At 46.2% G+C, this 24,881-nt stretch overlaps 6 protein-coding genes across 6 annotated transcripts; 4 read left to right on the top strand and 2 right to left on the bottom strand.

Moving 5' to 3' along the window:
• The first annotated feature begins 523 nt into the window (after positions 1 to 523).
• On the top strand, positions 524 to 2,045 carry AGABI2DRAFT_178672 (hypothetical protein). The gene has a single exon (XM_006461506.1). It carries the CDS (start codon positions 590 to 592, stop codon positions 1,817 to 1,819), a length of 1,230 nt encoding a protein of 409 aa, XP_006461569.1. The 5' UTR covers positions 524 to 589; the 3' UTR covers positions 1,820 to 2,045.
• Positions 2,046 to 2,660: 615 nt separating this feature from the next.
• AGABI2DRAFT_205367 (hypothetical protein) lies at positions 2,661 to 4,575 on the bottom strand. The gene is made up of 5 exons (XM_006461505.1): positions 4,414 to 4,575; positions 4,171 to 4,364; positions 3,958 to 4,105; positions 3,063 to 3,902; positions 2,661 to 3,007 (listed from the first exon to the last, which is right to left on the bottom strand). Exons 1-5 carry the CDS (start codon positions 4,550 to 4,552, stop codon positions 2,715 to 2,717), a joined length of 1,614 nt encoding a protein of 537 aa, XP_006461568.1. The 5' UTR covers positions 4,553 to 4,575; the 3' UTR covers positions 2,661 to 2,714.
• Positions 4,576 to 6,795: 2,220 nt separating this feature from the next.
• AGABI2DRAFT_178670 (hypothetical protein) lies at positions 6,796 to 9,307 on the bottom strand (the record flags this gene model as incomplete). Its single annotated transcript, XM_006461504.1, has 6 exons — positions 6,796 to 7,190; positions 7,238 to 7,360; positions 7,416 to 7,657; positions 7,709 to 9,028; positions 9,087 to 9,188; positions 9,214 to 9,307. The coding sequence occupies 6 exons, from the start codon at positions 9,305 to 9,307 to the stop codon at positions 6,975 to 6,977; spliced, it is 2,097 nt and encodes a 698-aa protein (XP_006461567.1). The 3' UTR covers positions 6,796 to 6,974.
• A 1,315-nt stretch (positions 9,308 to 10,622) lies between these two features.
• On the top strand, positions 10,623 to 11,855 carry AGABI2DRAFT_136529 (hypothetical protein; the record flags this gene model as incomplete). The annotated part of the gene is made up of 2 exons (XM_006461503.1): positions 10,623 to 10,776; positions 10,858 to 11,855. The coding sequence occupies 2 exons, from the start codon at positions 10,623 to 10,625 to the stop codon at positions 11,853 to 11,855; spliced, it is 1,152 nt and encodes a 383-aa protein (XP_006461566.1).
• A 1,266-nt stretch (positions 11,856 to 13,121) lies between these two features.
• Positions 13,122 to 15,441, top strand: AGABI2DRAFT_185747 (hypothetical protein; the record flags this gene model as incomplete). Its single annotated transcript, XM_006461502.1, has 11 exons — positions 13,122 to 13,250; positions 13,303 to 13,393; positions 13,443 to 13,504; positions 13,557 to 13,684; positions 13,796 to 13,876; positions 13,925 to 13,955; positions 14,004 to 14,538; positions 14,592 to 14,771; positions 14,823 to 15,088; positions 15,140 to 15,375; positions 15,417 to 15,441. 11 exons carry the CDS (start codon positions 13,122 to 13,124, stop codon positions 15,439 to 15,441), a joined length of 1,764 nt encoding a protein of 587 aa, XP_006461565.1.
• Positions 15,442 to 20,773: 5,332 nt separating this feature from the next.
• Positions 20,774 to 24,660, top strand: AGABI2DRAFT_222360 (hypothetical protein; the record flags this gene model as incomplete). Its single annotated transcript, XM_006461501.1, has 13 exons — positions 20,774 to 20,870; positions 20,939 to 21,043; positions 21,094 to 21,121; positions 21,172 to 21,458; positions 21,586 to 22,163; positions 22,218 to 22,256; positions 22,321 to 22,330; positions 22,397 to 22,488; positions 22,538 to 22,649; positions 22,707 to 22,940; positions 23,005 to 23,216; positions 23,271 to 23,402; positions 23,467 to 24,660. The coding sequence occupies 13 exons, from the start codon at positions 20,774 to 20,776 to the stop codon at positions 24,613 to 24,615; spliced, it is 3,075 nt and encodes a 1,024-aa protein (XP_006461564.1). The 3' UTR covers positions 24,616 to 24,660.
• Between the last annotated feature and the right edge of the window lie 221 nt (positions 24,661 to 24,881).

The raw sequence follows: 24,881 nt of genomic DNA, 5'->3' as shown, positions 1-24,881 counted from the left end.
CCCTCCTTTGTATTTTTGTAAATAAACTCATAGCCATTTCAACAGCATTGTGACCAGAAAGTCTAAGAAGCGAACACGAGGCGATATGCTCGGCGCTTACATACAGCGCAACATACGTCGGTGACGGGATGGACATGCAAACGTGTTTCATGGGTAAGTAAGTTACATATATTTGACGTGACTTGTAAAGCGCTCGACACTGGCAGGTGGGTTACTCGCCATGTCAGCAGTTACCTAGGTCCGAAACTGAAAACGAGCGGTATGGGTACCATCGAAGCCGGCACCGCACAGGCTGGTGGGATGTGTGTGTGGGGGGTATGTTCAGTTGATATTTTGTTGGTCCGTCGGAGGATGTGAGGCAGGTTCCAGACCAAGCACGGAATCTGACAATCAGCGGGCGCGGAAGAAGCAAGGCGATGCAGCGTGGCAACCGGTTATCACAACCCGCTAATTGTTCCATTTTTGGACTCAGCCCTTCAAAGTACTTTATAATGCCATGCTGCCCCGCTAGTGACACTGCTCCTGCCCTTGCTTTCTCTTTACTCTAGCTCACGGAGTGCTCGGACGCTCAGGTGTAGTTCTTCTGATCATGGCTGCCATCGACCACTGTCTTCCTCCCACGACCAACACTCTCGAACCTCTCCAACGGCAAAGACTTTTGAAATCAACTCAAAAAGTCAGCGCTCTTCTTGGTACTACTCCTCTTGTTCTAGAACAAGGAATGGATACCACCCGGTCACCTAGTGTGCGGGCTGATCGACGACAGGGCAAGGTTTTCTACAACCACGCTCAATTTGCATCCTCATCAAAGACGAGTCTGTCGTCTGATGCGAGTGACAGCCCTGTGTGGGTTCCTTCTCCCAAACAGGATCTACGCGATGGCTATCAACACCATAAATGTTCGTCAATGCCCATTACTGTTCAATTTCCCGGAAAAACATCGGGACTTCACCATTCTCCGACGAAACTGAAGACCAATCCATCTTTCATCACTTCTCTGAAACCTCTTTCTCAACCCATTCTATACCGCATGCGGTCTAAACCTGTATCTGCTCCCGTCGTCTCACCTCTGTCAAGTCCTTTACCACCGTTCGCATCAATGCCGCGAAAATCCAGCATCACTTCCAATACCGGTAATGTGAGGAGGAAGGGCGACTTGACAGAAATTGATAGAAGGAAAAAGATGGCGAAGTTGGTTCGCACCTTGGGTGAGAACATACCTCCAGAACTGGTTTTTGGTGGCGCTGCTTCGTCGGCGATTTCCCAGCCGCCCCAGAGGTCAACCTCGTTGAGGAAAGGGAGTAATACTGCGACTTCGCAACCCCTCACTGGACAGCATCAGCAACGTCCTCGGAATGAATCCGGTGAATTCAGCGATCTACCGGTCGAATCTCCCATTGTCTTTAGGATTACCAAAACCGTCGAAGAATGCTCTTCTCCCGTACCCACCTCTGATCCCACATCCACGTTGTCTTCTTCCACATGCATCTCCACTTCAATATCCACTTCTTCCATTGCCACGGTCATTCACTCACCTAACTCGAAACATCGTAAACATCGTCCACGCAGTCTGACTCTGGGTTCCTTCCCTCTCAATAACATCATCATTGAACAAGATGATGATATATGTCACACACCGCGAAGGAACCGTTCTTGTGATATACCCTCCCCAAGGTCCGATGATATAGGAAATCCTACGACCACTTCGATTGAAGTGGTTGAATACGGGAAGAGGAAAGAAAAAGAATGGAGTGGTGAATGGAATGTCAAAGATATGGCAGAAGTCGCCAAGGCTTTACGTGGACTCCGTCGTCGGTGACGGATAGTGGACGATCTCTTCTCTCTTTTCTAATCCAACAGAACCATCTTTCAAAGTGCCATCTTTAGGCCCACACTTCGTCGTCGAAATTGTGCAAAAACTCTATTACACGTGGCTGGCTCGTGTGTTTTTTCTTCTTCTTTTTCCTATCGCTCCTTCGTTCTCTCTTTTCATTTCATTTCCTTTCAACTCAAGTACCGCCTGTGCATCTCAATGACGGACCCCACTTTCTTTATGTTCTCTAGGCATATGCAAACTAACATTCCATGCAATCCATTTCTCTCTCTCAACGACTCCATATGATGACGATCTTTTCTCGAATATGACCACTAGCATCTGTTCTTTTAATGACTAGCCATTTGTTCTTTTAATAACGACCCGCATTGCTCCCTGTTGTACATTTGTTGCTTACTTTTAGTATAGATATGACTTACCTTTTCTTTTCTCGCTTGCTCTCCAATTGCATTTCCTTGTTCCGACACCTTATCCTCTTTTAATACTATTACCTACTGTAACATCGTTTAGTTTACCAAGTTCCTATGTTATTATTACAAGCTTTTTTAGTATATAATTGACAGATTACTCGAGTTTCTTTTAGTTTATATATAAGAGAGCGAGACTCCGGTCCGGGTCCGATAGAATCCGCTGATACCTCGGAAAACCTTTCTGATGGCTTCCTCCGTCCGTTTCTCTGGCCTTCTGGTCTTAGACCTTCACCGATATCCAACGACAAATCGCAGAAATCCCTTGTAGAGACTTTTTTCTATCCCGATGCTTCAGATTCATATTTCACTCAATCGAGGCAGGTGCCTTCTCTATGCGCTTCACAGGAAAACTGTCCGCCTTCAAATAAGCAGTAGATTGTATATATACTGCTATGGTATTTAATAACTACCTACTTCAAATGATCAATCAAAAACCCTCGAGCACCATCAATACCTTGTCTGAAACCATGGTCGTATTCCCAATATGACTTTTTACTACGATCTTCGGCAGAACAGTGTTTCTTCGCCCAGGCGGAACCAAATCCCGGTTCATTAACGGAATGCTTCGGGCCTTCGTCAAAATTCTTATGGAAAGAAGAATTAAAGAAATGAAAAGCCGTGTCCCATCCCTCTGAATATCCCTCGTCGAATTGAGAATGGTTGTATGAACCACGAAATTGGGACCAGTATGATGTGTGGTTTTCTAGTAAGTATGACAGTTAACATCAAAATTCGATGCTGAACAAATGTTAACTGACCTAGAGCGATCGCCTTCGTTTTCAGCTTAGCATCCACCACCGCTGCCTCATTACCATCCATCCTCCTCCCTGAGGATGATTGAATACCCACATAATGGGGAAACGTACCCTTCTTGACAGCATCCCTCAAACTCCATCCCGAATCCCCCGGATGTCCTTTCTTATATGTCCAAAAGAACCACCCCGCACAAGCTTGACTTTCATATAACCGAAGTTGAGCATCGACATATGATTTGGTTTCGTTAAACCCATTCGTCGTAGAACCAGAAAGAGAACCAGGATTAAGTGCGCCCGACCATTCACCTACAACTAATCCCGATCCCCCAGAATTGGAGAGTTTTTGAGATATAGACGAAAAATGTTGGTGGGTCGAACCATTGGTTGCTGGATCAATGGCTTGAGAAAGAGATAAAGCGGGCGTGTGTATATCTTCAGAAGTGAAACATCGATAAAGATGATGGTCTAGAACTGTCAATCCTCCTTCCATATGTCTGTCGTTATGAACAAGCCAATTCGAATATGAATCCAATCGCCAACATTCACCCAAGTAAATCGGAACCCTTGAATCGATAGACCGGAGTTGGTGGATAGTGTTCAGATACCACGTTTGTAGAATCTTGTCGGATGAAGGGTGAGGTTCATTCAAAAGTTCTATTCCAATCAAGTTGGGAAGAGGTGGTGAGTGAGTGCTGTGAAGGTATGTGTTGAGATGGATGAGGAGTGTACTGAGAATGTGTGTAGTGTGCCGGAGATTGTGTTTTGACGAAAACAACGTTGGAGGAGACTTTGAGGTACCGGAATGAGAATCGGCATTTTGTTTCCCAGGGGCAGCGTGAAGATCTAACAAGTGAAACAGTGAGTGTTACAAGAGATTTGGATGCGGATACCAGCCTACCGAGGAGAATCCCGATACGATACTTGTAGGCTAGCTCAAAAGCTTCCTTGATCTTGGACCACGCATGCTCAAATACGCCCGCCAGTCCATGGAAATCTGTACCATCCAGCAGAGAAGGATCTAGCCCAGCCAAATGGTAATAACCAATCTGATCAAAGGTTATGTTTGTCATTGAACTTCATTCGAAACATCACAAGAAGTGAAAACACACACAGGAATTCGAACTGCATTGAACCCGTGGTCCTTCAACCATACCCAATCAGCTTCAGTGATCCAGGTATTCCAGTGGTTTTCCAAAATCGACTTTGCATCCTTTCCCCGCGCGACGTCTAAATCGCTTTGAGCGGGTTGGACGGCACTACGAAATGGTGCGTCCGTAATCCATCGCTCGAGGACGAACCATGAGCCTGAAAGATAATGAGTAAATCCATATTATGAGCGAGTTTGTTGTCTGACCGAGATTAACACCACGTTGCTTTCGGTATCGGAATATGTCTTGTTCATCGGTGAAGGATGATGGAGGTGGTGGGATCTGTGATGCTTGTGGTGATGTACAAGGCTTTAAATGAGTCAATTTGTCAATAAACTGGCGCATGGTCAAACGGGAGTTATAAGACGCGCTGGAGGGCGAGAGTTGGGAGTAAGTATTTGCATAGCCACACTGCGTCATGATCATAGACTAATTATAGTTCTCCGGAAATATCTAGAAATGCACGTTTGAGAAATGCACAATGTTCTCTCTGCGTATCGGGCGCTGCTATGAGAAGCAAGACTCAGTCTGAATAGATGAGGGTTGACGGTATCGGGGGGACTAGTTCCCCTACCTCCTCTAAATAGCAAGTTTCGTCGGAATTCGTCCCGTATTCTGCTCATTCTCTCAGTCGATTCGCCAAAGTCGTAAGCGAATCCGAGTCCCCGCAACACCTTGAGGTAGAGTGTACTATTGCGATCGAAAGCTAAGCGTGGCCTTCAATCTGTGACTTGATAAAAGGACAGTGAAAAGGAGAAACTCGGGTACGAAACGAAAACATTTCGCAATACGGCTCCGAGATCGACCTGGTAATGCTCCCGACCTTTCCTAATCTAATCACGTCATCTCTTATATTTGGCTTTCAATTTGATGCCTTAAAGACACTCGGAAATTTGTACTTTGAGTCAGAGGATCCTTATTCCTTATCACTGTCACCGGCACACTCAATGCCAAAACTGACCGGTACTGAGTGACTCTGTTAACCAAACAATCATCAGTTTGCCACCAATATGTCTGAAAAATAAATATCCCGAGTCTCTAATCTATTGGCCACCAGGTTATTTCTAGAAGAACCTCAAAGTACATGCCACATATCAGAGTTACGGGCTTACGTTTTTGAATGTCTGACTAAAGTTGATTTGTAATTGCTTCTTTTATCCAGACAGTGGAAAATATTTAAGCAGCTGGTGATCCACCTGGTTGGATGGTTCTGTGTTATAATAGAGTTTTAATATAGGTCGGGAGTGGAAAAATACAATACTGTAAACAAGGTGACAAGTAGATAAACTCTACCTTAAGTGAAAAACATATGTGGCGCGCCAATATCTGAAATAAATGGTGGAGACGTGGGAGATGAACCTTTCATCCGCATGATTCAACTTCATAGTATCGAAGGGAGAGAAATATTGGCTTACTTTGGCTAGGTTAGCCTTACCGGCCCGGCTACTGATTGTGCATGATCTTCAACGATTAGCACAATTTACAATAATTTATAGTACATTTAGCATCTGTTTCCATCTTCCGTTTACCTGATGTTTGGGAGAATGCATTCTTGAGATGCGCCTCGCGGCGACTAAAGATGAGCCAACGTAGCGGAAGATCGGGGTTTGTGCGAATAGCGTTGGTGATCACTTCAAGGATCTCTCGCTGAGCGGTCTCTCCTTCACACTCGTCTAGACCATCCAAGATGATGGCAATTGGCTCTCGTGAATGCTCGCGATGGAGAACAGTAAACGGCTCTACAATGAGTTTTCGGAATTGCACTGGTGTAGAGTTTTGTAATAAGATGGGGTTATTAACCAGCTGATGTTCTATGAGGAACCGGTATTCTGGGACGGCTCCTGCAAGCTGGTATGCGAGTGTTGGCACGACTGTTTCCACTTTGTTTCTGCCAGCAGTCCGGGAGAAAAAGTATGACCCTCCTAGCTTATTTTCTTCCTCGCAGGAGTCAGCAAAGGATTGGGCGACGGCAGATTTCCCGGTGCCGGCAAACCCACGGATCCAAAGCATCTTCCATTCATCAGACTCATTCAAAAACTTTTGCATGAGTCTCTCTCTGAGCTTTTCTCGCGTGCCAGGGTGGCATCGTGGTGGGGGGTGTCGAGCGCTCGAGTCCTTGGTGGCATCGAGGCATGTGTATGGCTTCAGGATTTCGAAAACTGTTGAACATATATGAATGGGGAGTCTAGAAGAGCAATAGGAAGAAACACGCGCCCGCTCTTCCATCTGAGATGTTTACATAGTTATTTGTTTGAGTCAACTGGAATTGACCACCATTGACGACGAAATGCCGCGCATGGGAGAAAAAACCTATGACATAACGTAAGTCGAACATGAGTATGGGTTAGCACATGGGACTCACTTGCATCCGGACGTTTCGGACGGTCGTCATCACGATGGGTCAATGGAGATGCAGACTGTTGGTCCAGAAGCCGCCTCTTTATATGACCAAAAGTAAAGGGGAGATGCATGGATTTCCAGTGTCCGTGTCCAACGCTAGAGTGGTGAGGGATAAAGACTGTATGTTATTAGCATTCTCACAAGGACGTAGTACCGTCACGGCGCTTGTTGTAATAATAACCAGTGGCAGACACATGTCATAACATTGCGTCACACATCAGGTCGATATATGTCCAAGTGGAGGCTACTATGAAAGCATGAATCGATATACAAATAAAGCGATAGAAGGGCAGCAAGAAAGAGAAACTCGCTCGAAACTCGACGATGCGACTTTGCAACGTAACGTCATCAACCTCTCCTTATCCGATCATATCATCTCCGACTTGGCTTTCTCTTCATCCCATTTGATCTTTTGAAGCAATTGCTCGTATGCAGATACTTGTGTATCCGATGGTTCCTTATCACAACGAAGCGAAAGCGAAAGTGGATGAGATCTGGGCGACTTTGTTGTCCAGACAATCACCGACTTGTCACCATGTCCAAAGAAGAAATACTCCCTGATCCATCGACCGTCGGGTAACTCCTAGCAGCAGTTTAGATTTTAAAAGCAAGGCATTTTAGCGAACTTACGGATGGGAGAGGGAATATAGCTGGTTTTGAAACTCCATTCCGTATCACGCGGTTTAAGTACTCTAGCAACCGCTGATCCGTGGGGCCAGACGGTTCCGTGCGTACAATCGAAGTTGAAAGATCCTTGTGTTAATACAAATTAGAATTGGAGAGAAATGCAAAAATGGAACAAGCTCACAAGTCGACAAACTCTAGCTATAGCAAAAAGATGTCCGGCACGCCAATACCTGAAATCAATGTTGGATATTTGGGAGAGGACATTTTCATCCATATGATCCAACTGTACATCAACAAAGGTATCAAATAAGCCAGATCGAACAAAGAACTGGATTGACATAGAGAGCGATACTCCAATGGCATCCGAAGTCCAGGTCAACCCAGGCAGACTACCATGACCATGGCCGCTGAAGGGCTCCCACCCTGGAAATCATAAGAACCAGCTTTACAAAGGATTTTTCAAGTCATGCTTACCATCATCCGTGTGGAAATGCGTAACGTCAACATCATAATACCAGAAGATGCCTGATTTAAGGACATCTACCAGCACCTTATGGCTGTCAATAGAAAATTTTCCGGAACGGTTTGGATCGAGAAGAAAATCCTGGAATGAGGCATGATGAAATTGGATTTGAGATTCTGCGACGTCTTCGGGTTCTGGTATACGCATGACGGAGTAAAGTCCACGGAACGCCTTGTAAAAATCACGCTGGCTGAGGCGGAGAAAGTTGCAGAGTTCTTGAGCTGAATTAGGGCCGAACGGCTCAAATCTACTCTGGAGTGACAGATATCCCAGAATGCGCGAGGTTGTCTTGAACACCATATGGGGAATGTCCTCAAGAATCCGTGAATACAGAAGGTCGAGGGAAGCCAGGGGATTCCTGGACACCACGCTTTTCAAACGCCGCATGAATGCCAACAGACTGTCTAGCTGGGAATCGGGGTCCGCTTCCTCGGGATCGCCAATATAGCTGATACATGTAGATGCCAGAACAAACAGCCCGGCAACGGCATCAAGAAGCTCTTCAAGTTTTTCCTTCGAGGGCCAATTGGCAGGTGTTACATCGCTATATGTGGCCTTGATTTCGACAAGTCTATCCTCAACATATCTTTCCACATTGACCCGACACTCTGCATCGATGATGAGCTCCTCACGGCCACATTCCACGTTTCGGGAGAATGCGTTCTTCAGGTGAGCTTCAGGTCGACTGAAGATGAGCCAGCGTAGTGGAAGATTGGGGTTCGTGCGAATAGCGTTTGTGATCATCTCGAGGATCTCTCGCTGAGCGGTCTCTCCTTCGCACTCGTCTAAGCCATCCAAGATGACGACGATTGGCTCTTGTGGACGCTCGCGGTGGAGACTGGCAAAGGGTTCTACAATGAGTTTTCGAAATTGGACGGGAGGAGAGTTTTGTAACAAGATTGGATTATTGGCGAGCTGATGTTCTATGAAGGACCGGTACTCCGGGACGGCTCCCGCAAGCTGATATGCGAGGGTCGGCACAACTGTTTCAATTTTGTTTCTACCAGCTGTCCGGGAGAAAAAATATGAACCTCCAAACTTGTTTCCCTCCTCGCAGGAATCAGCAAAAGACTGGGCGACGGCAGATTTTCCGGTGCCGGCAAACCCACGGACCCAAAGCATCATCCATTCGTCACACCCAGTGAGAAGCCATTGCATGAGTCTCTCTCTGATCTTCTCTCGCGTGCCAGGGTGGCATCTGGGTGGGGGATGTCGAGCGCTCGAGTCCTTGGTGGCATCGAGGCATGCGTGTGGCTTCAGGATTTCGAAAACTATTGGGCATATTATATGAATGAAGAGTCTCGATGAGCAGCGGGAGGAAAAACGCACCTGCTCTTCTATCTGAGACGGCATTGTTTACATAGTTGTTTGTTTGAGTCAACTGGAATTGACCACCATTAACGGTGAAATCCCGCGCATTGGAGAAGAAACCTGTGTATTAATGTAAGTACCAGACTAGTGCGGGCCAACACGAGGGACTTGCTTGCGCCTGGATGTTCCTGCCGATCGTCATCACGATGGGACAATGGAGATGGGAAACGCAAAGACATTGGACCTTCCAGAGATTGTTATGAGGGAAAGAAAGATTTGGGCGCTGTAACGTGGCACTCGGCGTGGGACTCCTCATGCCAAATGTCATCACAGCGTTTATCATGAATGCTGCAAACGCTTGCTTATGTTGCCCTCCGTCAGATAATTAGCAACCATGATCGTGCGTTCTCCACTATCCTGTGCGATTTAGTCGAACTTAATGACTCTGCTATATGAGCCCTTCGAGATTAGTATGGCCTCATTGTTTCACCCAGAGTGCTCGTACTCACGCGAGGGGAGGAGAGTTCTGGGCAAAGAATAGCTGAAAAGGAGATATGCGTATCGTGGAGGACAGACGGATATTATATGGGTATATCGAGGAAGAAAGGAAAAGTCGGAACTTACGTGATGATGACGGATTTTACTTATAAGTTATGTATGTGTCTATTATTGTATTAGGCGCTTTCTTTTTTTCAGGTAAATCAAGCTGGAATTAGACAAAGTGACTGCGATATGACAGTCCGACTGTATGATTCTGGTAAGCATAAGTTCCGGTCTACTTCCTCCTAGCCGGGAATGAGAGAAGAGTGACTGTGACAACCATGACTTGTGACTCGCTTCCTATGAAATCCTCCGAGTCTACTTTCTTCTTCTACTCTCATTGCTGTCTGGATCTCCAGGAGGCATAACAAGAGATCTACATGTATCAACGAGTGGGTTAGGCAGGAATTCTGAATGATGACAAGCATGGACGCGAGATCCGCCTCAAAACTGCCACAATAAGCCCCGTGACCGTGAAACGACAGGCAATGACAATCGGATGGCTTGCCATGAGAACATTTCAACGCCCGTGTCTTCATTTCTGGCTGTCACCTCACCACGTCTATCACGGCTGTTTGATTCTCGATGACCCTACCCGCTCCCTCTATTGTTGACCGTACCAAAAATTGGCTCAGGCTTTTGAGTCGTCGATCACCATCTCCATCGATTCGTCCTAATCAGCAGATTGATATAGGCAAAAGTACGCTTGAAGTCGCTATCGAAACATGCTAATGCAAAACCATAGGCTCTTTCTCCAATGCGCATGACTTTACTATCAATGGGGGTCAGTTCATCAATGAATTGAAAATGAATTATATCAATAGTGTCATTTCAAGCAGGCAAGCAGGTGCGTGCCATTGCTTATTGCTCATGGAAGCCGAGGACTGATTTTTCTCGACAGTATTCGAATTATTGGAACCGTATACATGTCTCGATGCCACGAAGGATTCCAGCGCTCGATATCCGCCACCAAGGTGCCATACCGACACGCGATTGAAGATTAGGGAAAGGCTCATGAGGTGGCTTGTGACGGAGTACGATGATTGGAAAATGCTTTGGGTCCGTGGTTCTGCCGGTACCGGGAAATCCGCCGTTGCTCAGTCCTTTGCTGATTCTTGCGAGGAGGAGGGGCTTTTTGGAGCATCGTACTTTTTCTCCCGCACCGCTGGTCGAGATAAGCTCGAAGCCGTTGTACCGACGCTCGTTTACCAGCTTGCTAGGAGTGTACCTGAGTACCATTCCTTCATAGAACAGCGTTTGGCCAAAGACCAAATCCTCCTACGAAACTCTCCACCCATACAATTTCGGAAACTGATTGTTGAACCGTTCGCCACCCTCCAACGCGAGCGTCCTCGAAAGCCAATCATCGTTATCCTGGATGGTCTTGACGAGTGTGCAGGGGAGAAGGCTCAGCGAGAGGTTCTTAAAATGATCACCAACGCCATCCGCACGAATCCAGATATCCCACTGCGTTGGCTTATCTTCAGTCGTCCCGAGGCGCACCTGAAGAATGCATTCTCCCTAACTTCGGAATGTGGCCGTGAGGAGCTGATTATTGACACAGAGTGCCGGGAGAATGTGGAACGATACGTGAAGGATAGACTCATCGAGATTAAGGCCACGTACAATGATATGATACCCGCAGACTGGCCTCCGGAGACCAAACTTCAAGAGCTTCTTGATGTGGTGTCGGGGCTCTTTATTTTTGCGTCGACGTGTCTGAATTACATCGATGATCCAGAGGAGGCTGATCCCATCTCTCAGCTCGACTCTCTGTTATCGTTTTTGCATCGATCGCAAGGGGTTGTGTCCAGGAACCCTCTGGCGGCCCTCGATCTTCTCTATTCTCGAATCCTACAGGATATACCCCCCCTGGTGTTTGAGACGACGAGGAAACTTTTGGCATTTATGTGCCACCGAAATAAACTTGATCCACAGCATAGACTTGTCTCAGCGCAGGCACTCTCCAATTTCCTCCGACTTGACCAACATGCTTTTTACAAGGCTGCACGTGGACTTTACTCTGCTATAAGCGTACCAGAACCTGGAGATGCTGCTGAAACCCAACTCCAATTTTATCATGCCTCATTCCAAGACTTCCTCATCGATCCTCACCGCTCTGGAAAATTCGTCATTGGAGAGTACAAGGCTCTAGTGATCTTTCTACAGTTGTTTATTTACTGGTCTGAAGTTGATTTCACTCACTTTCACACTTGTGACGGTAAGCTCTATTCCGGAAAAATCTGAAAATTGACCTTACTTGGCGTTTTCAGGGTGGAATATCGATGCGGATCATAAGCATGATAGTCTCCCCGGCCTGACCTGGGCACCTGAAGATGATGGATTGCGGCTCTCTCAGTCAATCACTGAGTTGCTTGAAAACAGCTTGTTTGATGAAATCCTTGACATTCAATGGGAAGGTGTGGATGAGGTTCTTCTCTCCCAACTCTCGAACGTTGATTTCAGGTATTGGAAGCCTGCCTACCCTTTTGGCATCGCCATATTCTGCCGACTGGTGATTCTATTCTCAATTTCGATTCTCTTTCTTGTACTGACTTGTATAAAGGACCCATCCACTTCAGTTGTGCGAACAGAGCCGTCCAGCCCCACGGACTACAAACTACTAGAATATTTTAAGCTTGTGATAGGTAACGGAGTTGCCAGACGAGCTAGATTTCCTCTAAGTCTTGTAAGCGCAATAAGCCGATGCCCTGTTATGCTCTGACCTGTTACTAGGACCTCCCTGACGATGAATGGAATCGGGAATATCTTTTCATTGGGCACGGCTTGAAGTCAGTGATTGCCTGGAGAACAAAGTCCGGTGGTTCAAACGATCAGCGCGCGCATTCCCTTCGCAGCGACCAGGAGCCTACTGAAGCGCAAATATCTGCCTATCGCGAAGCACTTCGTGATATGAACTGGAATGAAGAGGAAGCCGCGTTGGCGATGGGTTAAGTATGGTCAGTTTCTGCGAAATTTTTATATCAAATTGTATTCGTATGCCAACGAATTAATTGCGAGTGTTGGTGTGTTTTTTGTGTTACGCAAACGAGTTCTTCAGCATGGTAATATCCAGATTCCTCCTCAGTCCCGTTGCTGAGCTCGGTGGGAGATCGAAGAGATCCCAGGCGGTAATTCGGAGCAGGGAATGGAGTCGGGTTTTGCTGTACCGAACAGGCAATGTTCCCATAAACAAACTACATCGTTCATGTAAGTTATTGAGATCAAACAGATCAAGTGAAGGTCCGCTGATACATGAATAAAATTAAAATCCAATAAAACTACGTTTTGGACCTTTGGTATTTACGTTGACCAATCATTGAAATCGAATAGTTTACCGTTGAACTTATTGACTTGACGATTATTCAACACTATTTATTTATTGTTATAACAAGTGCTGTATCAACTTAATCGTGCACGGTGGTTTGACTATTATTGGAAACGAGTTCGTTACTCGTTCCTTGTGAGTGAACGTGACCTGTGACAATTCAACATTTCTATCCGTCTATCATGATGCCATTTTTTCTCTACGCGTCTTTCCTTGCTGTTTCATTCGCGTATGATATCCCCACTCAACCTCTGAGAAAAGGCCTCGATGGCCAGTTCGAACTCATCGGAAATACTCTCATCAGCGCACAGCAGGTAAGTTTTAATACGACAATATCACCCTATCGCCTCACATACTTTATGCAAGATGTTTCTGGGTACCACGGACAAGGTGTATATCGTCGATAAAGTGGAAAATAATCCGAGCCGTGTAAAAAGTCATCCCGCCTGGGCGGAAGGTGAGGTTCCTTACGTATGTCTTGTGAAGAGATGCTGATGGAAAAATAGAATATACTCTGAGTTCCAACACACACAGAGCCATGGACGCCATCACGAACACATTCTGCGCTGTGAGTAGCGTAGCCATTGATTCACTCAGTTGAAGTTCACCAGAAGATGAAGGGCGGGAATGTGTTGGGGAATGGAACATGGCTAAATGTGGGCGGTAATCAAGCAGTCACGTATGGCGGTGTGCAGGCTGAGACTCAAATTGGCGGCGGGCCGTATGATGATCCTGACGGTCGTAAATCGTGAGTTCTCAGATGTCATATGCGACTTACTCTAACTCAAAAACTATGCATAGTGTTAGGTATGCTATGTGAGCGCGCAATCGCTCGTAATGCCTCACTGTTTTCTCCTAGAATGCTCGACCCATGTGACAATGGCCATTGTGATTGGACGCTTTCCTCCTTTCAGGCAGATCAAAGATGGTACCCGACGCTGTAAGTTCGCGAAGCGTGAGGTCCTATTTATTTCTGACCTGTATTCAGAGAGACCTTGGAAGATGGGACTATGATCATAGTAAGTTTTACGCTCGAGTCCTCGATGTTCTAAGGTGAACTCCTTTAGATCGGAGGATGTCGTTGGGGCGGCTATGTCAATGATGCACAGCAAAACAATCCTACATATGAGTTCTTCCCTACAAGAGGTAAACCAGTCATATCTCCTCATCTCACACGTACACTTCCTACAAATTTATATCCACTAACCTGGCTACTTCCTTCTGGACGCCTGCTTTTACAATCTAATTGGGAGACTATTCTATTGGACTACAAAAATGGGACAGAGACTCTTCTGGATGCTATGCCTGACGCTGTTCGAACATATCCTGCCAGTGCTGGCACTGTTATGCTTCCTCTGACACCGGCGAATAACTGGACTGCTACTATACTGTTCTGCGGAGGCTCTAATATTTCTACTTGGCAATGGACTGATCCGGCGTTCGTTATTGTTGGACAACGGGCTTCCCAATCTTGTGTCAAAATCACTCCTGATGTGTCTCCGAACTATGAGCATGATGATCCACTGCCTGAGGGACGGTCTATGGCGAATTTTATCCTCCTACCGGACGGTACTGTCTTTTGCACCAACGGAGCGCGTACCGGTGGGTACTCGTTGACTGTCCTCTGCCAAGAGTTTCCTAAGGTGACTTCGAAGGAACTGCTGGTTACGGGTATAATCCTTGGGCGGTTGGCATGTCTTATGCGGATGATCCTCACTTTACACCGTTGGCCTATAATGCGAGTGCTGCTCCAGGAACCAGATGGTCGAGTCAAGGTTTCTCATCGACGAAAATACCTCGAATGTACCATTCCTCCGCATTACTCTTACCCGACGGCGAGTTTGTTGCATATATGCTATCGGAATGAAAAGCTTACACCGTTCTAGGCGCGGTTATGATAGCGGGATCGAATCCAAATGCGGATTATAGCGTTGCTGATCTCAAGTACCCAACGGAATATAGAATGGAGTTCTTTTATCCTGCGTATTATACTCATCGGCGTCCACAACCTCGGGGAATTCCTAGTCAACTTTCTTATGGCGGGTCTTCTTTTACTATTGCTTTTACTCTGGACGATCTCGGAGGTGAAATTACCAACATTGCGAAGACAAAGGCTGTTATCATTCGGCCAGGGTTCTCCACGCACTCAATGGTGAGAGAGCAATCCTCACTTACTTTATTGATTTGACATGTTTTCTTCTAGAACATGGGTCAACGTTACGTCGAACTCGAAAGCACCTACAGTACTTCCGACGACAACAGCGCCGGCTTTCTACGAGTTTCACAAGTCCCACCAAATCCATCCATCATAGCACCAGGTCCAGCACTCTTCTTCGTCGTCGTAAACAACATACCATCTATTGGGGTTCAAGTCATGATCGGCTCTGGACAGCTTGGTACTCAAAAAGTCTTGCCTGTTGAACCTTTACCTGCGCCTTCGTTGAATAACCCTAAACAAAATGACAATGCCACTTTGAAAGGAGTGGGGAATGGAGGAAAAACTAATGGAGCGCCGAGACGTCTGAGAGGACCTCCCACGGACGCTTGGATCACTATTTTTGTAAGTGTGTTGGTTGGTTCTTTTGGGTTGACGTATTTCGGATTGTAGGTTGCAAACATTGGAATTTGGGACTTCTATATACTATTGTATATTACACTATACTTGCTAGACTATACTCTTTGTACGATTACGGGTGCAGCAAATAATTAGCTGAGTTTACACGTTCAACTGAGAATGTGAACATCACAACGCTAGTAAGTGACGATCGGATTGTCACGGTAGTCACGTAAGTGTATGCTCCCACGTGATACATATCACGCATCACGCGTCGCTGACCGCGTCAACTGGACGCGTTTCTCCATTTGCATCATAATCGCATCTTGGCTATGAACGACGATGATGGTGAACAGAAGGCTCAATTCCGTGCCCAGCGTCGTGCAGGACCTCCATCTCTGGCACTGTACACTGGAGCCCCAGCGTTTTCCAACCCTTTTACGAAGATCGTTCATGAGGCCTCGTACCCATCGTCTTCTCCATCTCGGGCGCCAAACCCTCGCCCGACACTCACTCAGAATATTGAAGTCCCTGGTATTACAGCGGCAGATCATGTGAGCTCGAGGCATGTCAAGTTCGAGTCGCCTACGGATATAAAGACACCGCAGAAACGCCCCGTTTTACGGCCGTTCCAACCTCGAAGTGCAAATTCGATTTCGAATTCGAACACGCGAGGGGAAACCGCATCGAGTTTATCGCCTTACGTGAACTTTTTGAATGGGCCCACATCATTGAGCCCCGGTGTGCTTGCTCCGATATCTGGTTCGAGATTACGGGCCTCGCAACACACAAGTCTGCTGTCTTTCTATCGTCTTTGCACTTTCTTGGTATAGCTAACGCGACAATCGTATTCTTTGTCTTGATCCTTGATTTTTCGGGATTGTGGTGGCTCATAGCAACTCCCAATCAGATACGTTCCGGTCTTCGAGAAGAAAGGGGTGGTGGTGATATCGAAGGCGAGGATGGACCCGATCAAGGCTCTTTGGGTCCCGCGAGTATTACCGTTACCTCAGACGATGTTGCTCTCGATGAACTGAAGGATGTCTACACAAGTCTCGCAGAGCAGGTAAGTTATGCCCCTTATCCCCGCGCATATATTGACTTTCCCCCTTTTCTGTGTCCCCCGTGTGTGACTGACAAAGACGAAACAAAGTGAAAATCTACGATATCAGCTTATCACACTGAAAAATACTCGAAATCAAATAACAAAAGATCATCAAGCGACTAAAGACGAACTCAATGAAACTAAACTAAAACTTGAAGAAGCGTCTCTCCGAATTAGCAACCTCAAATCTGTGATAGAATCGAATGAAGTCAGGTTCAATGGAAAGGTGCGGGAGGTGGAGGATGTGAAGGTATTGTTACGTTTGGAAACTGGTAAAGGGGATGCGATGAGAGCTAAAGTTGATGAAACGAAGAAGAAAGTGTTGGACCTTGCAGCAGTGTTCGTGTGTATCTTCCTAAGTTATTCCGTCACTAACCCTCTACCGTTCTCCGGTGATTAGGTTTCATGGTTTGGAAAGAGGTATGCAGGAGTTGGGAGATTCCCAGCTCACGTATCGAAAATTGGTCGACAAGACGGCTCACGAATTGACGGAGTTGAGAAGATTTTTGGCGGAAACCGCTGGTCGTAAGTGTTTTTCGCGACACCTTGATCATATGTGATCAAAACTGTCTGAAAACCCCTCCTACTAGGTGTTTCTGAGCATGGAGAGAATCGACAATTCTTGGGCCAAGTTAGGGTCACAATAGTGCAGCTCAAAGAGGAATTAACTGACTGTATGCCCGCTCCTTTTCTTATTTTATCATTGCTCTCTGATTTTTTTGGGATGTAAAAGCACAACGTGTGAATGATCTCTTACGCGACAAGCTTCATAATACTTCGGCTCAATTAGCCGACGTCAATGGTCGGTTGCGTGAGCTGGAGGATGAGAAGCGGGAGGTTTGGACGGATACATTGCAACGAGTCGCTCGGCATGCGGAGCTACAAGAGTCAGCCATCGCTTCGGGTGAGATTGGCTTTTGTTTTCTTCCTTTTTATGCTTATATCGTGACCCGCTCGCTGCAAACCAGAGAAAGAGATGGCCGAAAAACTTTACGTTCTTGAGGACAAGCATTTGAAGATGAGCGCACGTTCGGCTGAGCTGGAAGCGAAGTCGAGTGTTCCTCTATTGCTACTATTCTAGCTCAGCTGAGCGCCCAATGACCTTAGAATAGTCGAGATCACAAAAAGAAATCAAGAAATGGATGCCGAGTTGGTGGTTCTGAGACCAATGCAACAAGAGTAGGTACCAGAAGCCAATGGACATACACACCATTACTAAGCTTCGCTTATGCGCAGAAAAGTGCAGCTCCAAGCTGAAGTTCTCGATCTCACACGGAGATTAGCCGAAGAGACTTCGTCTCGCAAGAAGTCGGCATATATTTCATCAATTGATGAGCGATATCTTAACTTCTTTTTTGTGGTCTTGGTTGTTAGGGCATACAGCCGACTGGAAGAATCAAAAGATGCCTTGATCTCGGCAGAGAAAGAATCACTCGTCGTCAAAACTCAAATACAAGATATATTGGAATCAAGACGCGAAGTGGCCGCTGAGTAAGTAGTATCCACTTAGTTTCGTGAAGGCTTGAGTGGAACGACCTTTTGACTATTATCAGGTTGTCAAATTTAAGGATTATTCATAAAGAGTCAGTAGTTGAGTGATAATGTACCTGATTACTGACCCACTGATTAGGTTGGAATCAAACTTTGCGAGTTTCCGAGAGAAGACTTCCGAAAAAGAGAAGGAGGTTCAAACCCAGTGAGTCAAATATCTTGATCCGGACCTTGAACACGCTTAAAGTTTCTATACCCAGATATGAAACCAAAGTGTCAGCTGTTCAAGAGGTAGTAAACAAGCGAGATCAAGAAATCAGTGCTTTCCAAGCCAAAATTTCTCTGGGCGAAGATATGCGAGATCAGCTTCGGGCAACGTACCTTCTGTCGCCTCCACTTTCAAATCGTGGTCTCACATATTTGAAATGGAATAGGTTGTCGCAAGAACAAGCTTCGACGAGTCGATTACAACAAGAATTGAAGGAAACTACGATTCGGGAAGCTATCGCTGTCGGGAAAGTGGATTTGCTTGAGGGCAGGATCGTTAATTTGATGAGAGAGCTGGAGAATAAAGAAGACATGTCTGTTCTCTTTCTCCTCTTTCACAGCCTCTATTGATTTGAAGGATAGAATACGTCAGCTGAGCGGTAAAGTTACGGTGCGCGGGCTCAGGACTGACTTTACATTCCTGTTGCTGATGAAATGCTTTCGTTGCGTATCGTATAGAGCACTCAAGATCGATTTGAGGCGCAAGCGAGTACTCTCCGTTTGACGAAAGAGGAATTGAGAGACTTGCAAGAAAAACTGTCGAGTTTAATCGTAAGTATTAATACCGGTGAAACGATTTTAGTGATGACCGGTCGAGCACAGGTCTGCCATGAGACGGCTTTGGGGAAAATTCGTCTCGAAAACGCCGTTGTCCAAGAGCAAAAATCTTCATTGTCGTTGGCCAATGAGAAATTGTTGGCGGAAATAAAAGCCCAAGAAGATACTTTGGCCAGGAGGCTCAAAGAGTTTCATGTTACGATTGACGGATTGAAAGATGTTGTTAAGATGAAAGAGGAGCGCATTGCTGTTGCTGATCGAGAATCGACGAATGCGAAGAAAAAAGAAGAGGAGCTGAAAGCAAAGGTTATACAGCTCGAAGGTTTTATCGAGCACATGAAAGAGGAAAAGGAAGAGGAATTGGGAATGCTTCGTACACATGAGACAGATACGATTCTCGACCTTGAAGGACAAGTTGCTATGTTGATGAAGGAGATAACGGACCTAAAGAACGAGAAGGAAGAGTTTGTAGCGAGCCGGAATACGCTATTGGAGAGATATTCGACTGGAGATTTAGTAAGCTACTATTTTTTTTCGCTTTTAGCAATGCTGAAGTTGCGGATAGTCAGATGTGGAAAAAGATTTTACCCTTTTATTGCTCGCGAATGCTCGAGATTTGCATGAGCAGGCCTCGATCGCTAAAGATAACGAAATAAAGCGGGTAAGGGTACTCTATTGATTTGTTTTCTATTCGGCGAAGCTCAAAATACTGTAAATAGAGGGACAAGACAATCTTGGGCTTACAAGAACGTAATTCCGAGTTGGAGAGTATGGTGGCGCAAATGCTCCCGCTGACTGACATGGATCCCTCTTTGCTCTTGAGCTTGAGGATATCGCCGCCACACGTGAGTGTGACGAGATACTTGGAGAGAGTGGCACGAACAATGGATCTCTCACATTGATATAGCCAAGAATTCAGGATGCGGCGCATGCATTGCCAGAGCCACAGCAAGAAGAACCACCAGTTGTCGCTGTGTCACCTATGGTGCAGGTAAGCGAGCGATTCTGGATAGGGTAATCTTCTCTGACCTCGGTATAATTAGACGAGTGAGATGGATATCATTCAGCCAGTTGCTTCACAGATACCTTCCGAGTTATCTACACCACCGCAATCTCCTCATCCATCAAGGCTTAGAGGATCTGCTGTATCCTTCGTTCAACTGTCCAATGAAGATTCAGAGAAAGATGAGAATCAACCTGAAAAGACTCCTTTGAAACGCTTCGGAGAAGATGAACCTGAAGCTGGTGTAGGCGGGAATAAAAAACGATTGGTATTTGCCTAGTTTATTACCTTTTACTGACCCACATATTTAACGAATCTACCCAAGCGAGTCGGTGTTTTAAAGAAAACGGCCAATCAGGAAAGGATCAAGGTATGTGGCAACGAACATTGTGGAGATTATCTTGATCTGTTGAGGACGGTTATCAGGCGCCGGAAGGTAAGGGCAGAGGGAGACCAAAGAAGAGGAAAAATGCCATCTGAAGAATGGTGAGACGTCAAAGATATATGGAATATGTTTGGTGATAATTGATGATAAGGCGCAGTGCTTGGTTAAAACTTTGGACGTACGTTGGATAGTCTTCTAGAGCAACTATGATTCCAGATTTTTGCGGCTTTGGGACGAGAGCTATGACGGATTCGAGTTGTGGGCGAGGTCGTCGAGAGGGAGCTGCATTTTCGTTACCCCGGCCCAATAGATCATAAAAATGAATCTAATCAGGGCTGAAAATAAATAGCATGAACGCCGCATTCCCCGCAGATGACAACATATAAACATCATATAAAGCTTGTGAGACTGTGTGGGAAATCATTTTGTCACTCACCGCCTCATCCACAACTATACTGTATGATCTTATAAAAGATGCCCGTCGATACTACTCGCATAATTCCAACAAGAAGAACGCAGAAGAAGATTACGCAGGAGGAGCTGAGGGATATTGAACTGAAACGGATTCGAGGTGGGTCCACTTGTGGTATCATACGTGAGAAAAGCTCATTAAAGGGGCCTCTTTGTTCGGTGTGATAGGAGAGTTGTCGTGTGCAGAATGTCGGCGGCTGAAGCTTAGATGTGACAAGAAAGTTCCTTGTAGTTCTTGTGTCAGAAGAGGATGCGAGAGCATATGTCCTTGTGGTGAGCGTCCCAAGACTGGTCATGCTCCTTGACTCACCGCGTTCATGCAGGAATTCTGTCGGCTGGTCAGGGCAGCAGGTTCATATTTAAGGCCTCAATAACGGCCGCTTGCTGAACATGTCCATCAGGTTCATACTCGCGGACACGGACCAGCTTCACAAAAAGATTTCGGAAATGAGCAATCGGATTCGACAGTTGGAAGACGCCCTAGCCATTTTGCAAGCGACGATCTCGGATAGACCTCATGCGCTTTTGACTGAAGATCATTTGAAGATCAAGTTTGGCTCGGAAGCGATCTTACCAAAAGATGAGGAAGGGGAGGAGCGAGAGGCGTCGATTGATGCACTGGGCACTTTGACGTTGGAGGATTCAGGGGAATCGCGGTACTTTGGACGGTCGGCGGGTACTGAGGTATGTTATGTCTTGCGTCCTAGTGGTCGTTGAGGCTGAGTTTTTACTGCAGACCCTTATGATGGTACGTACTACGCAAATTTTTCGTGCCTGATTGGTCGTGCATCTCAACATTTCATAGGCTTCCGAAGCTTCAGATAGCACTCCCTCGGCGGAAGAAACTGAAAACTTGCATGTTCCCTTGTCACCTGAACTTGAAAGCTTGTCGAACTCTTTTCCATTCACGCGGTTTAATATGTCAGCAGACCCGGCTGCTTTGAAAACTCTCGAATCGTATTTGCCAACTTGGGAACGTGGTTTATCGCTCGCTCAATATTACATCGATCATGCTTCATTCTTCTATCGCCCGGTAAAACGAGAAGAGCTTTTCGATTCCATACTGCCGCGCACCTATTCATTACTACAATCAACTGCTCAGGCCGCTGAACCGTCGCCACAACTTGGGGAGCTCCCTAGGGAACAAGACGTCCCAGAGAGTTTACGACCTCATGAACTTGCTATGCTCTTCTTTATCTTCGCTCTTGGAGCCTTACTCGACCTTAATCTCCCTCCTTATAATGCCGAAGCCGAATATTTTTACGAGTTGGGCCGTGCCGCGCTCTCTTTGAAGGCTGTCTATGAATCACCGTCTATCGATACTGTTCGAGCAATGGGACTAATGGCCACATATCACACTCACGCAGGACGGAAATATTCTAGGGATAGCGCAGTAAGTAGTTTTCTTTTTCTTCCCTTACCCCACTGTTTCTCATTCATCAATTAGTGGTGTATCATGAGTTTCACTGCAAAGATGGCGCAAAGCGTGAGTTCACCCTTCTTTTTTACAATGTTTGTCATTCTGGTTTACCATATTTTGGTTTTGATAGATTGGACTTCGTTAGTTGATATATCGTTTATCAATTGGAAGCCACTTTTGACGAGAAATCCATGATCTAATAATAGACCGCGATAGCGCACGATGGATGATGGACGCAACTACAGTGCAAATGCGTCGGAACTTGTTCTGGGAGACGTTCGCTGCAGATGTGTCGCATGTGAGTGCTCCATTTGACTATTGCTCTTTTCTTATTAAAACTTGAAAAGAGCTTGGCACTTGGCCGTCCGCCGGCTATTCATTTATCTTACGTGGACTGCGAATTCCCCCTTGACGAAGAAGCGACCATTGATGATGAGACAGGGCAGTGTCAAGATGGATGTAGGTTCTATGTCAGCTTTGATACCCCATTTGAGGCTGATAATGACGCTCGCACAGTTTGGAGAATGAAACATGTGTTCGCCAAAAGTATTTTTTATCCGTTAGCCGAAACTACTCTGGTGGCCAAGGCGCCCAGCTACCAGACGATTCTGGATCTCGATCGTAAAGTCCGTAGCACGCCATTCTGGGCTCACTTCAGACCATATGTAACCCGTGAGGAAGGAGAAGAAGAGTTTTACTCTAGTTCATTAAGTTTGAGAGGATTTTACGCGAGTCAGCATAGAGCTGTCAGTGAGTACATTTGACTCATGTCGGCATTTATAAATGCATCAGGCTGATCAATGTTCTTTTTAAGCGATGCTATACTTACATCGCAGTTTTTTTGCTCAAGCAGTTCTCGATCACCCAACAAACCCTTTACTCAGCCCATTTGCTCCTTCTTTCTTGACAGCTTATAGATGTGCATCTGTGATCATCAGAGCCACTGCACATCAGTTCGAGAGATGTGCCCCATTAAGCATGCGGATATGGTTTCTGTTGTGCCAAACGTTTTCTGCCGCGGCATGTGTTGATCGCTTATGCTCGGCTATCATAGAATACTAATAACATTTTATTTTCCAGGTAATAGTCGGCACAGTGGTTACTAGATCGCCCAATTCGGCTGTCGCAGCAAGTGCTCTATTAGATTTGGATATCGCCATTGACCTATTCAAGAACACGGCACCACAATCGTACCGTGCTCGGATAGCTTTGGTGCGCATTTGATGTTCTTGGTTGGAGTCAACTGTCTAATTGATTGAGTGGCTTACGTTGACAGGGCGTTCTTCGAAAATTGAAGGAGACAGCAATTTTATCATATAACGAATCTTGCTCTTCGAATCTACCGGCGCAAACAACCGGCAGTGCAAGTCACTTGAACCCGCAGGTGTCTGGACTGTTTTCGGTTCGCTCGCTCCATGATGCGGAGGATGAGTTGGCCCTTTTTGGAGGGCAGGCACGCCTTCTGACTAGAAAAAGCAAACCTAAACCGGCAGAAACTGGAACTCTTGTTTCTTCCCCCGAGCCCTCCACTGCCTGCGAATCACACCCTAACACTCCCGGAGGCTCACCATCTTCTGATTCATTGTCGATGCCTGACGTGCATCCATCCCTGATCGAATATTTTCAACACGACACCACGCGGCAATCGCGAATGCAATCCTATCCACACTCGATACCTAATTCCGGCAGTCATCCTCCACCTCGTTCGTCGCCCAGTCATGTAGGTTCCAGGAAGAGCGGGAGCCCTCCAGGGAGAGACGTTGGAGAGATGTACAACAATTTCATGGGATACATCGCGAGTAAATCGATATCGACTATTCCCTCTACTCCTGGCGTTGTTCCACCATCGATGCGCGATTATCGACCCCCATCGACACAGAGCAATGGAGCGTCAGGTCGGAGGGATTCTAGTGCAAATATGACTTCGCCCTCGGCTATCAATAGATGGGAGCAACCGTCGGGGAGGACTGTTCCTAGGCAGAATCACCCACGTCATGATCCGTCGAGCGCCGCACCTGGTTATTCGACGGGATCAGCCGAAGCCAATGCGCTTAACTCATGGATGGCGCTTAATCCTGCAAATACAGGATTCTCGCCGAACCAGTATTATTCCGGGATGGAGTCGTCACCTACAGCGGGTATGGACACATCGACACTCCTGGCACCTTCACAAAATCAGGGAGGGATGACTGGAGCAGCTTATAATAGCCGAAGTGATCCTATGGCCTTTCAAGGCTTTAGCGTCGATCCTTCATACCTTGGGAGCAGCTTCCTTCCAGGTGCTGCTCCTTTTGCTCCGAACCAAAATTCGATGGATCCGATGGTCGAAATGGGGCTGACGACTGAGAGCGGGATGGATGAGGGATGGTTATCGTTTATGCGAGAGTGTGGTATAATGGAAAATGGAAGGCCGCCTCAATTGTAGTTGATTTTTTTGTGTTTGGCTTGATGGCTTTGTTTTTCTATCTATTTCTCTTCTTGGGGTTTTTGGGCATGAGATTTTCTTTGTATATATAGCCTTCTTCTCTTCGTAAATCTACATCTCCTTATCTTAAAAGATGTATTGTATTTGCTCTTATCACTATTCACCAGATATCGCATTATCTTAACAATCGATGGTCTTTCCCACGAGAACCAAACATGCAGAGAACTAAGAGCAGGGACGATGGAAGAATGTCCATGTATGGAGGT

The sequence above is a fragment of the Agaricus bisporus genome (assembly GCF_000300575.1).
Source record: "Agaricus bisporus var. bisporus H97 unplaced genomic scaffold AGABI2scaffold_6, whole genome shotgun sequence".
Classification (NCBI taxonomy): Eukaryota; Fungi; Basidiomycota; class Agaricomycetes; order Agaricales; family Agaricaceae; genus Agaricus; species Agaricus bisporus.
Note: the sequence above shows the minus strand (reverse complement) of the source record. Positions and strands in the feature narration are given on the sequence as shown.

Excerpts from the sequence above, each read along its gene's own strand:
- AGABI2DRAFT_178672 (XM_006461506.1), top strand. The coding sequence starts at position 590 with ATGGCTGCCATCGACCACTGTCTTCCTCCCACGACCAACACTCTCGAA.
- AGABI2DRAFT_205367 (XM_006461505.1), bottom strand. The coding sequence starts at position 4,552 with ATGCGCCAGTTTATTGACAAATTGACTCATTTAAAGCCTTGTACATCA. Across the intron at positions 3,903-3,957 it reads TCGTATCGGGATTCTCCTCG|ATCTTCACGCTGCCCCTGGG; the intron begins GTAGGCTGGTAT and ends TTCACTTGTTAG. Across the intron at positions 3,008-3,062 it reads AACGAAGGCGATCGCTCTAG|AAAACCACACATCATACTGG; the intron begins GTCAGTTAACAT and ends CATACTTACTAG.